General features: G+C 40.4%; 1 protein-coding gene across 2 annotated transcripts in view; it reads left to right on the forward strand.

The window, feature by feature from the left end:
* The window catches only part of FGF5 (fibroblast growth factor 5), a 78,009-nt gene extending 64,007 nt beyond the window's left edge, over positions 1–14,002 (forward strand). For both annotated transcript variants that reach the window (XM_088452109.1, XM_088452108.1), the window contains exon 3: positions 13,096–14,002. In XM_088452109.1, the coding sequence (XP_088308235.1) occupies positions 13,096–13,446 (351 nt within the window). In that variant the 3' untranslated portion in view covers positions 13,447–14,002. The remainder of the gene's footprint in view (positions 1–13,095) is intronic.
* The last annotated feature ends 2,735 nt before the right edge of the window (positions 14,003–16,737 follow it).

A 16,737-nucleotide genomic window follows, 5' to 3' on the forward strand; every position in this document is an offset into this window, starting at 1 on the left:
CTCTCCTCTCTTAGAGGCAGATGTATCAAGCTTTCTAAAGAGCGTAGAAATGGACAAATTGCCCATAGCAACCACTCAGCTTTTACCTATCATTTTATAGACTGTGCTAGATAAAAGCTACCTTAAAACTGATCGATAGCTATTGGCAACTTCTCCACTTCATTACTCTTTAGGAGGCCTGATACAGTGCCCTCTGAGAGTGGAGAGGGAATAGTAATTCCCAGCATCTCAGAAGAGTATTAGTGGGTCTCTCATAAACAGTTTTATCTAAGCCCCACTGGGAGTATCACATGCCAGCCCTGCAATAAAGAGGCAGAGGATTAAGTACCCAAGTGCCAGAGCGGGCACAAAAAAATGGAGTCCTGAATGGGAAAGGCCCAACTTATCTGCAGTGTCAGACAAAACCCATGCTCGCTGAGTCACTATACACATCAGAGTGTTCCATGCTCACCTGGGAGAAGTAGGAAAAGGGGTGACAAGAGAGAGAAGATGAGCAGCCTGACAATAAGCAGTTGAATTCTTCAAGTGGAAAGAGACCACAGAGCAGATCACCTCAATGATGATCTGTTTTTGCAAGAGACCCCAAATCATATTTCTAAAGTCCAGAGTCTGTAGGAATCATCCTCTCCAAGGGAGAAGCTGGCAGAGAAAGTGCTGCTTCTAAACATACTTCAACAACCATCAGGCTAGACAACTGAGGTGATTGCCACCAAATCAAAGGTGACAGAGTGGAAAAGGAAATGAGTGAGGCCAGCTGAAGATGTACTCCCAGTTATGAACATGGAAGAACTGGTAACCCCCTGCCACATCTTGAATAACAAGGCAAATCCCTAGTGCATTACCCAGGACCAGAAATACACAATGAACACCTTCAGTGTTCAGATTTGGCTCCTTTTCATAGGTCCCAATTAAAGGCTCCTGAAGCATCTGGGGTTTATGATATAGGAGGGAGCAGTAGTACAGCTCTTTTTGAGAAGATCAGTGCCTCCAGGACAGGCCACCTGCAGTAGCTCCTTGAAGCAGCCACAGAAGCAGACGCTCGGTCCAGGTAGGTGATCTTTATGAAAAAGATAACACTGCTAGCAACATTTGGCATGTTGTTCTGTGGCCGAGTTTCAGATATCTTCCCCACTCCCCAGGTGGCTCTCAGAGGCTGATGGAGATATGAAGAAAGACAGCTCCACAAGTCCCTTAAAAGTAACTTCTTCCTGAAAGAAATTTTGTTATACAGTTAAGAGACAACTAAACCCCCAAAAGAAAATGTTCAGAAACAATCATGAAGTGTATTGTAGTGCTTTCCTGACATTGAACTTCAGCTCTGTTAAGTAGAGTGTTATTTTCCCGCTTCTGTACAGACAGCTGCAGCTACTCCACATCTTTAGCATAGGGCCCTGATGGGATCAGACACAGGTCAAAAAGCTGAGACCAAGTTTACATGCCATCCATGGCCTTGCTCCTTTTTGTGAGTCCACAAATCACACAAAGTATGTCTGCAAAGCAACTGAGTCTAGAGATTGATTGCTATGAATTGAATCATCTTTGTTACCTTATACCCCTTCCAGACATACCGAGAATCCCGGGAATTTGGCCTGCCTCAGTCAAATTCCCGGGTTGCCGCGTATGTCTGAAAGGTACATACCCGGGTAGCCGACCCTTCAATCAACCAGGGTATTTCCTGGGACCTAAGTCCCGGGAATTTACCCTGCTTATGTCTGAATGGTGCTACCCGGGAATTTCTCTCCTGGACTGCACCAAGCAGCTTTTACATTGGCAGTGCAGAGCGTCCTATAGGACGCTCAGTGCTGCTGCTCATTACATTGAGTTGGCAGTGCAGAGCGTCCTATAGGATGCTCAGCGCTGCTGGTCACCACTCTCTGCGCCGGGTCCTCAGGCACAGAGAACCCCAACCGGACGCCCGGGAACACCCACCGGCGCTGGAGACCGCTGGTGGTTCTCTGCCACAGCGGGCCATCAGCACTCCCACTGGACCACCAGGGCAGATAGGAAATTATTTATTTTATTATCTATTTTTAGAATGGCTGCATTTTGATTGGACGGCTGCCTGCTGCAGGATGATGACATCATCAGCGGCAGCCGGAGAAGGTATAGGCTAGGAAGGGCAGAGGAGAGGCAGGTAGTATTTAAAACTAAGAAACCCGGCTTATGTCTGAAAGGGGTCTACCTGGGAATTTACCGGGTAGACGCTGTAGTGTGAAAGGGGGGGGTCACAACCAAATACCCGGCAATTTGCACAAGAGAAATTCCCGGGTCTGAGCAGGAAATTTCCCGGGTCGTATGTCCGAAAGGGGTATAAGTAGCAGGTTCTACAAATGTTTCACTTAATGTTTCAATATGTCTTATTGTTTGATAAATAAACTGAAATGTACCTTCACACAATTTAAAGATGAGTACGGCAGTCTGACACTGTGTTTAAGTCAGCACTTATGCATAAGATATTTTTCAGATTATTTTTTCTAATGAGGAACAGATGTATTTTGCTCTTTTGGCTTGTTTTGCACCCCTGTTAAATAATTATTAAACATGAAAATATTTGAAAAATATGATGTAATCTGTGTTTTAGTACGGTGACTGGCACATCAGTGCGGTGCCTAAGCCACTAAGGATAACAAATAGGTTTGTTCTTTTGATCATTGAAATCTGCATCTTCTCAAGCAACATCACATTTCTCCAATTCAAAGAGACTCTCCGCTTTTCTATGATCCGGTTACACAGCCCCCTCTGTGAGGGCACAATGCCTAATCCAGACAAGCATTTTGGTATTTTATGACAATTTTATGCTTTTTCCCTTGATAAAATATTTTTAGCCAAACGGATGTTTAAGGAGAATAAAATAAATTTAGTGCTGCTAATCCTATAATACGCTGATGTTACTCAGAGCGCCAGTGGAATTTATGCCACTGAACAGGTGTGGGTTAATTTTAGTCCTTCATATCACTGGTGTAAGTCTCTCTTGCCCATAGGTTAAGGAATATAGTGGGAATGGGCACTACAAACAATGATATATTAATGAGAAGTACATATAATAAGTGAGGCGTCTGAGCAGCATACAGTACTGGGGATAAGATGGCAGCTCTAAGTACATACATGCATGAAGAACACAATTCTATGACCTGCAAGTGCTGATCACCCAGTGTCAAGGAAAAGCAACTTAAAATAAAGTTATGCAAGATATACAAAATCTATATTTTAATTGAAAATAAAATAAATTCTCTTTCTTTCAGATTACAAATATATCCACATTTACATTCACAATCCTGATCTTACTTATTTCAAAAGTTTAACATATACTATGAATAATGTTTTTTGTTGGTGGAGAGTGCTTTGCGATCTCCTCATTGGTCCCACATCCCCATAGTAACAGAGGTGCACTACAGCGCATACATGACCTCTGACCCAATGCACGTTCTCTGCATGCGTGACTTGCCGCATGTTCTTCTTCCTCCGAACAGATAGGATGTGCCCACGACTGTGCCATACTGACACGGCGGTACCACCGCATACCACTATGTTAGCACCTCTAGGCGTACTACAAGTACCACTACCACCACTGCATATATCCCAGGAGTAACACCTCAGTCTCAGCACGCCACCTGTATTAACCCCTTCCAGGCTGGATCTACCTTGTACTGCATGTTCCTGAGTTATGCTGCTTTAACCCTGTGTTATTTCACATCCTACTGTTTTACCTGATTAATAAACCAATCCCTGATTAAGCTATTCATTGTGTGGATTGATCTACATCACACACCACAGACTGAGCAATCTGCCAATAGTTTTGTACTTTGTTGTTACTGTCTTTTACTGTTCATCAGTATCTGTGACTTCAAATAGTGACTGATTAACGCTTTGTATCATCATACCTTAAAGCTAATAGTAATTGGATTTAATGTGAAATACAGTATAGACTACATAACTTTACAATATCTTGTGATACATTTTCTCCCACTAGAATGACTGAATAAGTACATGAATTGTAAACCAACAAGGTTGACCTTAGCTGACAGTTCTTGTTTTACAGACCAGTGATATGCAGAATGTGCAAAATAGGGTACAGTGGCTAATATCTACTGATATTTTCCAATTGTTGCTAGACTACCTCTCATAAATTCCTGATCATATATTTGGTTTAATAATTACATATTTCTATTAACCAGAATTACATAATTTCATTGTCATAACATACAATATAAATATCATAAATACAGTATCTGACCTGTTTATCATATCATTTTAATTTCATGTTGTAAATAGTTGTTGCATTAAATGCCTGTGGAATACAAACCCCACAAAACCTCATGCTAGAATTACAGATTTGATATAGGGCAGTGGTCTCCAAATCATAGCTCGCGGCCGTAATTTGGGTAGCTCTCCTAGCTGCAGTAGTGCTGAGTCAACTAGGAGGAAGTGACCTCTGACAAAGCCGTTGATGGAGTGACGGGAAATCGCGTCAGGTGATTGCAATAGGGTGACACAATATGTGACGGACAACATCTGGACATCACAGGAGTCGACTGCATTTGGGGCGAGTGACACCTGCCCAGCCCTGCTGAAAAATCACACAGCTGCCCTGCCTATATCTTTTGCTCCTCTACTGTACTTACATCCTTGGAGCCAGTAATTAAATGTGAAATGTGCAACAACACCACAGTATTAATTAAATACATTGTTGTTTTCTATTAAACATTTTTTTCATTTTCATCAAATGTTCTTTAATTTTTCGGTTATTAGACCGATTTTTTTTTTTTTCAAAAATGTTAGTAGCTCTTCAGGAGGTTTAATTTTTCTCGAGTATCTCACACCCCAATTGAGGTTGGCGACCACTGATATAGGGTAATTTATTTGCTAAGTTTTATTGTTTACATAGAAATAATTTGCAATTGAATAAAACAATGATGAAGGTTGATACTGAAATCAACTGTGATTCAATGAATTTCATTCATTGCAATGTATTTGTCACATTGACAATGTTGCTCTGACAAAGTTGTCTGTGTGGAAATGTCTTTACTTCACTATATTATACTGTATACTAGGGCAAAATAAATTCCATTCCAATAGAACGAATAGAACATTTCTCAAAAATGTTCTTGAAAATATATGTTTACTTTGTAAAAACAATTGAATTGTTATAGTTGTTGCTTTACTAAGATGTTGCTCCTATTGAGTAAATTGGGCAGCACTTTTCCTGTAATTTTTACATGTCCTTGCTGCATCTGTTTCCCAAGTAGATTATTTTGATATTAATAAAACTCTGAAAATGAGCACGGTCTTCAGAGAAACATGTAATAGTTAGATTAGTGAATGAGATTGTCTCATTATGATAGTAGACAGGTCTTTGACAGTGAATATCTTACTACTTCCACCAAACATACAGTATTTCCATATGAACTTAAAGTCCAGCAAAGGTAGGTGCAGAGTGATTTTACAGAGACAGTTCCCAAAAGTGTACTGCAAGCCTACAGCCATAATGGACAAAGAGATGTATTTATGCACAATGATATGTACTGTGGGATGCATTAGTTACAGGTTGATAAATAGCTGCCAATTATTGAGTTACCAGACAGAGGTGTTGATTTAGGAATCAAACACAAGCCTACAGCCTTTTGCTTGGAGAAATCCATTTTTTTCCTTGTCAACATTTATCAAATGTGATATTTTTATTTTGCATCCAGGAACTGCCCCCATAGCGTGTAATGGGGCAGCACAATTCATCAATTTATAAAAGTGGAAAGCTTTATGCTTCTCTGAAGTTCTTGATTTGTCTGATCACATCTTCATCTTACTGGCTCGTGCATGCACAGTCCGAACATACCCAAATTGTGTACTGCGTATGTAAGGCCTTACCCATCTCTGCATGCACAGACAAATTAACAGCAGAATTCAAAAGAATAGTAACTTAGGGCCTGATTCAGTACCGATCACAAGTGCAACTACGGACGCAAATCAATCAATTGTTTGCCATCACACATGCATATAAGCGGCACTGCGATCGCACTGCGACTACGGACACACAGAGGAATCTATTGCAGAGTGAGTGATAGGCTGTTGGCGTTTGGGGGTGGTGACAGGGAGTGGTTAGAAAAACGCAGGCGTGCCTGTCCACTTGAATGCCGTTGCTTGGGCGTGCATAAATTAGACACTGCAATTGCATATGCAGTTTGAGAGCCCTCTGCGTGCGAGGAGACTTGCAGTGTCTGCGGCTGGTCAGACCTGCTGTAAATGCTGCGTGAGTGGTCGATGTGCGTTCATGGTACCAATGTTTATGCAAAAGAGTGACATTGGACGGATGTGAGAAAGAAGTATTGTGTGTCTTTATGCCAGCTGAGCTTTAGAAAGCATTAGCATATTTTTGCAGCTGTGTTCCGCTCAAAACCACAGTTGCAATCGCAATTGCAATCAGGGCCTTAGAGCTTTGCATCATTGTAAAACTGATGCTGGGGGGGGATTGCTAGAGGTTCTCGCTGGATGCAACTTTTTTAATACACGCCATCAATTGATTTTTCCACTGTTCAGTTATAGGGCCTGATTCACTACGGATCGCTATTGCGATCCCAGCTGCGATTACGCACGCAGGTATGCTGTGAAAATATGCTAATGACTGCAATCGCAAACATAGTACAGAGACGCCCAAAGCCAGCATACAGACGCCCACTCCCGCTTTCGCACATCTGTAATACCTTGCTATTCTACGTACACATCAGGAACATCGAGTAACATCGGCCCATCACACACAATTACAACAGGTCTGACCTTACTAGGGAATTGCTAACCTCGTCGCACGCAGTGAATACACAAGCTGCGTATGCCATCGCAGTGGCTAATTTATGCACGCCAAGTAAAGGCGTTCAAATGGACAAACACGCCTTCATTTCTCCTACCACTCCCCTGTCACTACCCCCAAATGCTGACCTGACATCACTCACTCTGCGATGGCTTTGTATCTGCGTAGGTGATCGCTGAGCGATCACAACGCTAACACGCATGCGAGCTGTGGTGCATGCGCAGTACACAACAATCGCCCGTCTGCGCATGCTATCGCAATAGTGATCCATGCTGAATCATGCCCATGGTTCAGAAATATTTCATTCTGTTCAATATGTAAAAAATTTTCTTTTTTATTTAAGTTTTTTCAAATGTTTTATTTTTCATTTAGCAGAGCAGGAATACAAACCCTGAATTTCCTTTATATTTGCGATGACTGTTTAAAATTCTGCTTCACATAGACAAATTGAGCTGTGATAAAAATCAACCTTTGCATACAGTACAGTCATTTATGTGCAATTACTGATGTATAAATATTCAACTATTTCAAACAAATTGCAGGTATCAAATGATTTCATTATATAATGAGGGTCTGTAATGAAGAGGCTGATGGTCATCACATGCTAACATTATTATTGTTTAAAAAACTGGAAGGCAGATGTCTTCTGGCCATGGGCCACAGAATGCAGAAAGAAGCAACATGATACAGATGAGTCTGCAAAGCACGCTATATTTTCTCATTTAATGATCACAAATTAGAGAGAGTATCCCTTACACTTCAGAGAACGCTCAAGCCTCAGTATTTCCCAATAAAAACAGCTTAGAGCTAGTGTGAATGTCTGTGCAATTAGCACTACATAATCATCGCAAGATGAGCAGAAATGTCTCCTAAAACTTTATCTGAAAAGATATATATACAGTATGGGCCATGATATCATGTCATATGTAATGTGCAAAGCTTTTTAATGCAATAACCAAAGATAACATCATATAAAACAAAGTAGAGATTCAGGGGTAAATTTACTAAAATTCGAGTTTGGTCGAGATTGCAATTGCAATCTCGGGTGAGTTTAGGCATGTTTTTCATCTCGCAAATTTACTAAAGACAAACTCGTGTGAGTTTGGGAGAGAGTTAATTTTTCACTGAAAAACTCGGGTGAGATTGCAAACTCGAATCAACTCACCATGGACCAAACTCGGAAGTACTTTTCATGAAAAAGATGCAACTCTGGAATTTACCAAGAATCGAGATTACAATCTCGGGTGAGATTGTAGCAAACTCGCAGAGAAATTGAAGTTTCAAATAGACCACCTCCTGAGCTGCGAGTTTTGCAGAAACATACACAGATCTGTGTTATTTGTGTATGTTTCTGCATATGTACCTAATTTAAAGTGTTTTTATTCCAAAAAAATGATGTAGGGTCCCCCCCCAAAGCATAACCAGCCCCAGACTGCTCAGCCAGTCCTGGTTCCTAAAATTATGGGGAACAAAATGAGTAGGGTTCCCCTGTAATTTAGTAACTAGCACCTGGCTGCAGGACCAGTGCTGGTTTTAAATATAGGGGGGGGAAAAATGCGTAGGGGTCCCCATAAATTTAAAACCAGAACCGAACCCAAACCGACCGGGGTGCAATGCCACTGAAAGGAGACCCTATCACCGGGTCAAAGCATTAACACCCCAATCCACAGCCCAAGCCAGCATTCTCAGGGGAGGTGGGAACTCCCCTCTCCCAAAACCACAGGCTTAGGCTGAAGCTCGGGGCTCTTCCTCATACCCCTGGACTGATAGGTACGGGGTTAATAATGTGTATATAGTTCTAATCTATTGTAATTTACAGTAGAACTACAGGTGCCAGCAGGCGGCCAGCACCCATACCCCCACTGTAAATTAAATAGTTAAAAAAGCACAGAACACACTCATCGACTAAAGTAAAACTTTATTACACACCTACCTACCTCACTTACACATACTTACCTGTGCCAGCTGGTCACGTCCACTTGTCCCATAGAACCTGTTTGGAGTACCTGAAAAAAAGCACTGGCCCTGCAGCCAGGTGCTGGTTCCTAAATTACGGGGGAACCCTACTCGTTTTGTTCCCCATAATCTTAGGAACCAGAGGCTGAGCAGTCCGGGGCTGGTTATGCTTTTGGGGGGGACCCTACGTCATTTTTAAAAAAAGATTTAACCATTGCTTAACAGGTAGATCACACAAGCAGCCTTCACATATCTTACTGATATGTCCAGGCTGCTTGCTCGGGAGAGTTTTGCAGAGAGAAAACACTGCAATCTCTGGTGAGTAATCTCATCTAAACTTGCTACTCGGGGGAGAAATATCCATCTGCTTCACCATTGGCCAACTCACTTTCAGCTAAACTCACTTCTTAGTAAATTTGAGAGTTTAAAAATGGGAAAATCACCCGAGTTTCGACGATGCAAATCAAGTTTATAAAAACAAAAACTCGATCAGACTCGAATCTTAGTAAATTTACCTTGCAGAGTTTCCAATGAGTTTTTCGTTTTTCCCAACCCCTATTTTAGCTCTCTCCTCTTATTATGGATGTTATCCTAGTACACATTCTATTACACTCACTTAAATTACCACTGTCATATTATATTATTACGCTTTATTTGTATGTCGCCAACATAATACACAGTACTTTACAGAGATTTTAGTTATTCATATACAATCTGAATTCTGTACCACACAAATACACTAGGGTACTGTCTTCTTGGAGATAGAAGTAAGTTTTTTTTCTGGGGTATAAAAATGTACTGTGGTGCAATGCGCATGGGCGAAATGGAATCATATGTAAAGAGCTCCACATCAATTGCAATTGCTGCCTCTGCATCTGGAGAAGCATATTGGGTCATTAATGTGTAAGTTAAGTACAGGAAGAGTGTGAAAATGTAGGTGCAACACAGCCACTACAGATGCTTGCTATTATGAATTGATGCCGCACCACATATGCTTCTTATGAGATGTATATATGACACATACATAAGACTTGCTGTAATAAATATATATTGATGAAGATGACAGTATCATCTGTACACAATTACATAAATGAACAAATAAAAGCAACATAGCCCCAACTTTCCACCCACAAATGTATAACAGCACTATTATTATTGTTATTATTATTATTATTATTATTATTATTATTATTATTATTATTAATACTGGCTTTTATATAGTGGACACATATTCCACAACACTTTACAGAGAATATTTGGTCATTCACATCATCACATCAGTCATTGCCCTAGCTTACAATGTACAGTCAGGTGCATAAATATTGGGACATTGATAGAATTTTCATATTTTGGCCTCTATTTACCACCATAATGGCTTTGAAATGAAACAAACAAGATGTGCTTTAACTGCAGACTTTCAGATTTAATTTGAGGGTAATTACATCCAAATCAGGTGTACGGTGTAGGAATTACAACAGTTTCTATATGTGCCTCCCACTTTTTAAGGGGCCAAAAGTAATGGGACAAACTAAACAATCCTAAATCTAACTTTCACTTTTTAATACTTTGTTGCAAATCCTTTGCAGGCAATTACAGCCTGAAGTCTGGAACGCATAGACATCACCAGACGCTGGGTTTCATCCCTGGTGATGCTCTGCCAGGCCTCTACTGCAAATGTCTTCAGTTCCTGCTTGTTCTTGGGGCATTTTTCCTTCAGTTTTGTCTTCATCAAGTGAAATGCTTGCTCAATCGGATTCAGGTCAGGGGATTGACTTGGCCATTGCATAACATTCCACTTTTTAGCCTTAAAAAAGTCTTTGGTTGCTTTTGCAGTATGCTTCGGGTCATTGTCCATCTGCACTGTGAAGCGCCGTCCAATGAGTTCTTAAGCTTTTGACTGAATATGAGCATATAATATTGCCCGAAACACTTCAGAATTAATTTTGCTGCGTTTGTCAGCAGTCACATCATCAATAAATACAAGGTAACCAGTTCCATTGGCAGCCATACATGCCCACGCCATGACACTACCACCACCATGCTTCACTGATGAGGTGGTATATTTTAGATCATGAGCAGTTCCTTTCCTTATCCATACTCTTCTCTTCCCATCACTCTGGTACAAGTTGATCTTTGTCTCATCTGTCAATAGGATGTTGTTCCAGAACTGTAATGGCTTTTTTAGATGTTGTTTGGCAAACTCTAATCTGGTCTTCCTGTTTTTGTGGCTCACCAATGGTTTGCATCTTGTGGTGAACCCTCTATATTCACTCTTGTGAAGTCTTCTCTTGATTGTTGACTTTGACACATATACACCTACCTCCTGGAGAGTTTTCTTGATTTGGCCAACTGTTGTGAAGGGGTTTTTCTTCACCAGGGAAATAATTCTTCTGTCATCCACCACAGTTGTTTTCCGTGGTCTTCCGGGTCTTTTGGTGTTGCTGAGCTCTCCGGTGCGTTCTTTCTTTTTAAGAATGCTCCAAACAGTTGATTTGGCCACACCTAATGTTTTTGCTATCTCTCTGATGGGTTTGTTTTGATTTTTCAGCCTAATGATGGTTTGCTTCACTGATAGTTACAGCTCTTTGGATCTCATATTGAGACCTTTTACCTGCTTAATTGATAATGAAACAACGAGGGAATAGCCCACACCTGTCCATGAAATAGCTTTTGAAATAGCTTTTGAGTTGATAAGTCCCATTACTTTTGGCCCCTTAAAAAGTGGGAGGCACATATAGAAACCGTTGTAATTCCTACACCGTTCACCTGATTTGGATGTAATTACCCTTAATTTAAATCTGAAAGTCTGCAGTTAAAACACATCTTGTTTGTTTCATTTCAAAGCCATTGTGGTGGTAAATAAAGGCCAAAATATGAAAATTCTGTCAATGTCCCAATATTTATGCACCTGACTGTATATTCCCTGGGATGTCCTTCCTCAAGTGGTATCTAAGACCAGGCTAAGACTGCCTGGACAGTGGCCAATAAAACAGGGATACCCATAACATTGGGCAGTTCTGTGCAGGGCTGGTTGTCTTTAGAAAGTGGGACACATTCATTTTTTACAGAACCCCCTTTATAGAAAAAATACAGAGCCATGCTGAATAGTGTGCATGCTCCAAGGACAGTGGCAAGTGCGGTGTGTGACTGAGGCGGTACACCTATCAGAATGAAATGCAGATGTCCCCCAAGCAGGGCTGCCATCAGAAATTGACAAAATAGGCAGAGCCCCCATTGTAGGGGGTGGGACATTTACAGGTAGTTTGTGCATGTGTTTGTTTGTTGAACAACAATTCTGCAAGCACAAATCTCTAGATGCAGACTAATGAAAGTGAGTTACAGTATTTTATACATGGGTTTGTTCCATACTTGCCTACTGTTATTGGCTCATCTACGAGAGAAGCCCGGAGAGTCATTGCAGCTGTTCCCAGAGGGGGCAGGGGCTTGATGCTTTGTGTCATTAAGCCCCACCACCATCATGGCATAATCACGGGTCTAATAAAGAGGAGGTGGGGCCAAAATGATACAATGTTTCAAATGATCGTGCTAAACATACTGACCAACATACTATACAAACATACAGACCCAATTCTGTTCATATTATATAGACCAAATTATCTACCAAACAACACTGCATATATTCCTCAATTTTTAAATATATTATACAGCCTTAATGGACTGCTATATTAAAATGCCACTGTAGTCCTGCATATTACATAGCCCCTGACAATCCAGAAAAATAGTATAGTTCAGAATATAACATGACAATAATGTCTCCAAAATTACTTAGGGGTCTATTTACTAAGCATTGTTATGAGACAGAGTGAAAAGCGATAAGAAAGTGATAAGGTGCCAGCCAATCAGCTCCCAACTGTCATTTTGCAAACACAGCCTGTGAGATGGCAGTTGGTTGGCTGGCACCTTATCACTTTCACTCTGTCTCCTAACACTGCTTAGTAAATAGACCCCTTAATCCCCTCAGCCCTGGTGCTATCACTTGTTATCAAAAGGCATCACAGCTAACGCATTGGTTGTAATTAATTAAATACTGTAATAATACCTTTTAATAAATGTCCTCAGTCTCATTTGCTGGTTGGAAACATTTAGTATCAGAGCCCTTTTCGTCCAAACAGGCATTCAAATTGCTGAAAAGGAAAAATGTGTGACCTTGGGAAATGACTACAGGTACAAACTAATAAAAATCAGTTTTCACCAGACAGACCAATATTTAGTTAAATGTCATCGTAGCATGCATCTTCGCGCTCACTATAGCTAGACTTGGATTTAAATACTTTGATGCTGTAATTGCAAGTAATTTGTTTCTTTCTTTTGTTTCACAGCCCAAATTTACAGATGACTGCAAATTTATGGAGAGGTATCAGGAAAACAGCTACAACACCTACGCCTCAGCTACCTACAGAACTGAAAAGACAGGCAGGAGGTGGTATGTGGCACTTAATAAAAGAGGGAAGGCCAAAAAAGGATCCAGCCCACGAGTGAAGCCTCAACACATATCAACACACTTCCTCCCCAGGATCAAACACATAGAGCCACCAGAACTCTCCTTCACAGTTACAGTCCCTGAAAAGAAAAAGACGCCACATCTACCTGTCAAACCTAAATCAGTGAGGCCGCCACCTAAGAAAAACAGCAGCCCTGTTAGGTACAGACTGAAGTTTCGCTTTGGATAAACATGACATGCTCTTTATGGCGGAGATATCTTACTAGTGTGCTTGTACTACAGCACAGCACAGGGGTTGTGCTCTGCACTTCATTGCTCTGAGAATTTCCATTTCTAATTGCTGATTGAAAGGTGGTGTTATGATAACAGTGTTTATGAGCTGTCTGAGTAGGGGCAATGCACTAAAGTTTGATAAGGCTGTGGACCAGTAATATATGATAATTTAAGGTAATGTAATATTTATCACAACAATGCAAGAGAGGTTAGACTGACTATTACAGCCCTCATATATAGTTCTTAGTTAAAAGTATTGGTTATATGCTCTAAATACACAATTACTTTCATGGAATTCATTTAGGAAAATAAACTAAAAAAAGATTTGTTAAACATTGCAATTTCTTTATTATTAACAAAGAAGCACAAATACTCCAATTAGACTCAAGTAAATATCTCTTAAGATGAAGTTAGCACAAAATAATTGTTTATACAGATTTATGCTACAAAAGCCTCATAATATCAGGTTGATTTAAATATTTGTCTTGTAGCAGGATTGCTGGGAAATGACATTTGTTGCAATAAATGGTTTTTCTACTGGCAATAAATTTGGTAGTGAAAAGTGAGAGTGTTTGTTTCTCATTGTGTACACAACACTAGTATATTAATGATCAGATCAATCAGAATGCACAATGCGCATGTAATAGGCACTAGTAGCAGAGGTCACTTTGCCATTATAGTGCCACCTATTCCTTTGTCAGGAAATGACATCACAGAGGACACGTCACAACTGACACATTATGAAAGTTATGATGGCAATACAGTATAATAAAAAAATGCTACAAATATATGGATAAACACCAGAGAAATCTGGCGCTACACCTCTCACATGAATTGGATAAAAACAATAATTTTGACTGCTGCTCAATAAACAAAAGGTGGGAAATATACACACCCACCGATCAAGATAAACAAAAGAGAGGAAAATAGTTCAAAAAGCGCTGTCAGATAACTGATTTAAAATAAAAATTATTATAAAATATATTTATATAAATATTACATGGCAATTATATCAACATAAAACATAAATAAAAATCACATATCAATTATAACAAATAATCAATCATGATTAGTATCTATATGTAAAAAATGCTAATAAAAAAGGAAAAAACCATTGGATACTCTGTTGCTCAGTAATTGTATCTTGTTATTAGTAATAACAGTTGTTATTCTGTATCCACTTATGTAAACAGATTGTATGCATAGCGTTTCTTTTAGTTTTCACATTTGGAAGCACTTCATATAGAAGAATTGTTAACAAGCTGAAAAGTACTGAAAGTCTCCAGTTAATAATATCAGTTCTTATTCAATTATTAATTTCTTTTATCTGGAAAAACAGCATGTGGGAGATCATGAGTGTTCACATTATTTGTAAAATATATTTTCTTATATCCAAGTGACCATTTTCACGCATAACTAGTATTGCAAGAGGTAGCCAAATATAGGTGCAAAAGTCCCGTTTCTCCCACAATATTGCACTCCAACTACAGGGCTCGTAGGCAGAGAAATGTGTAGAGACTTGTTTCCTGTTTGTTCTTTAGCTTGGAAGTGCTGACCGGTCAACACTGCTAACACTCGTCAGGGCTTCTTACACTCTGAGCCGTAGAGAGCGGCGGTGGTGAAATACTGCTATCTACATCGCACGCAGAGTGTGACTCCGACCACAAAAGGGAAATCAACGGCAGTGAGATAATACATGTGTTAATACCTACCACTGCCTTCAAATAACCTGCGGCTGCTCACCACGTATGACGTAAATGAAAAGTGGCAGCGGGGATAATTGATTTTTTCACTACCTACGAGCCCTCTATTTGGAGTGCAATATTGTGGGAGAAATGGGACTTTTGCACAAATAGGCAACCTCTCTAAAACTCCCCCTCTTGCTACCCTAACTCTAACCCTCCCTCACCGGCACCTGGACCTAACCTTCCCCCTAGTGCCTAAACCTAACATCCCCCTCCCTGCAACCTAAACCTATCCCTCCCCCCTTAGTGCCTAACCGTAACCCTCCCTCTAGTGCCTAACCCTAATGCTAACCCTGCCCCAACATCACTACTTACCTTCTGGATTCTGGCGGTCGGGATCCCGGCGCAGGGAATCTGCCAGGTGTTGGGATTCCAGCACAATCCCCGCGGTCGGGATTATGACCGCATCCCATTAGAAGGGATTGGGTACGGGATGCTGGCGCACAAGCATAAAGTAATGCCATAATAGTATACAATAAATTGTTGAAAAGGGTTTTAAACTTGGAACGTTGCCCCGTCAGAAATAAAATGTGAAAGTCTCCCTAAAATTTGGACTTTTCTTTTAATATAGATAATGTTCATGTATGAAGCAAACAAATGTACATGGCACCGCACAAAATGCTCCCTGTTATGTTGTCACACAGCTGCTGTTCCTGGTTTTTGCACATAGATTGGCATGGCAGAAAGACATATTTTCACTGGAGTTTTTGGATGGTGGTCAGGTCAGATGAGGCATTCTTTTTACTCAACTACCTAGAGGCAATTCAGCACATTACTGAATGTCTAAATAACCAAAACTAGATTTTTCTATTTAAACATGGTATTGAAATGAGCTATTAAGGATAAAGACTGTGCCATTTTTTCATTGTGCAAAAGATGGAGGTAGATTTACTAAAACTTATAAAAAGTAATAGTGTTGCCCATAGCAACAAGATTCTAGATATAATTTCTATATTGCTTTCTAGACAATTACAGATTCTGATTGGTTGCTATGGGTAACACCACCACTTTTCATAGTTAGAAGCATTAGTAAATCTACAGTACCCCTTGAGTTTAAAGCTGGCCACAAACATAGCGATATTTTACCCAATCTGGCCGATTCCGACACATTGGAACAACAGATCGTGTAAAATATGGCCAAATTGAGAGCAAATTGTGAGTCCCCACTCACGATCACAATGCGATGCGCGTCCCCGCTGGTCGCACATTGCATCTTCAGATCTGCTGTGCAGTAGGGCATATCTGACAATCTAGGACACGATGCACTGTGAAAGTCTGGATGCAGGAGAGATCGTTTGAAGATTGGACAACAAATTGTGTGGACATCGTGTGCAGAGCTGCCGTGGAGAGTTTCAAGGGAAATCGTACACAAATCGTACATATCGGCAGATCGTGTGCAGATCGCCATGTGTGTGGCCAGCTTAACACTTGAAAGTGATATCAGCTACTTTGAATTGCACTGCATATGCTTAATCTAGGTTCACAAGGCTGACTTTCCTGTA

The sequence above is a fragment of the Taudactylus pleione genome, unplaced genomic scaffold, assembly GCF_031769625.1.
Source record: "Taudactylus pleione unplaced genomic scaffold, aTauple2 ptg000033l, whole genome shotgun sequence".
In the NCBI taxonomy this organism is placed as follows: domain Eukaryota; kingdom Metazoa; phylum Chordata; class Amphibia; order Anura; family Myobatrachidae; genus Taudactylus; species Taudactylus pleione.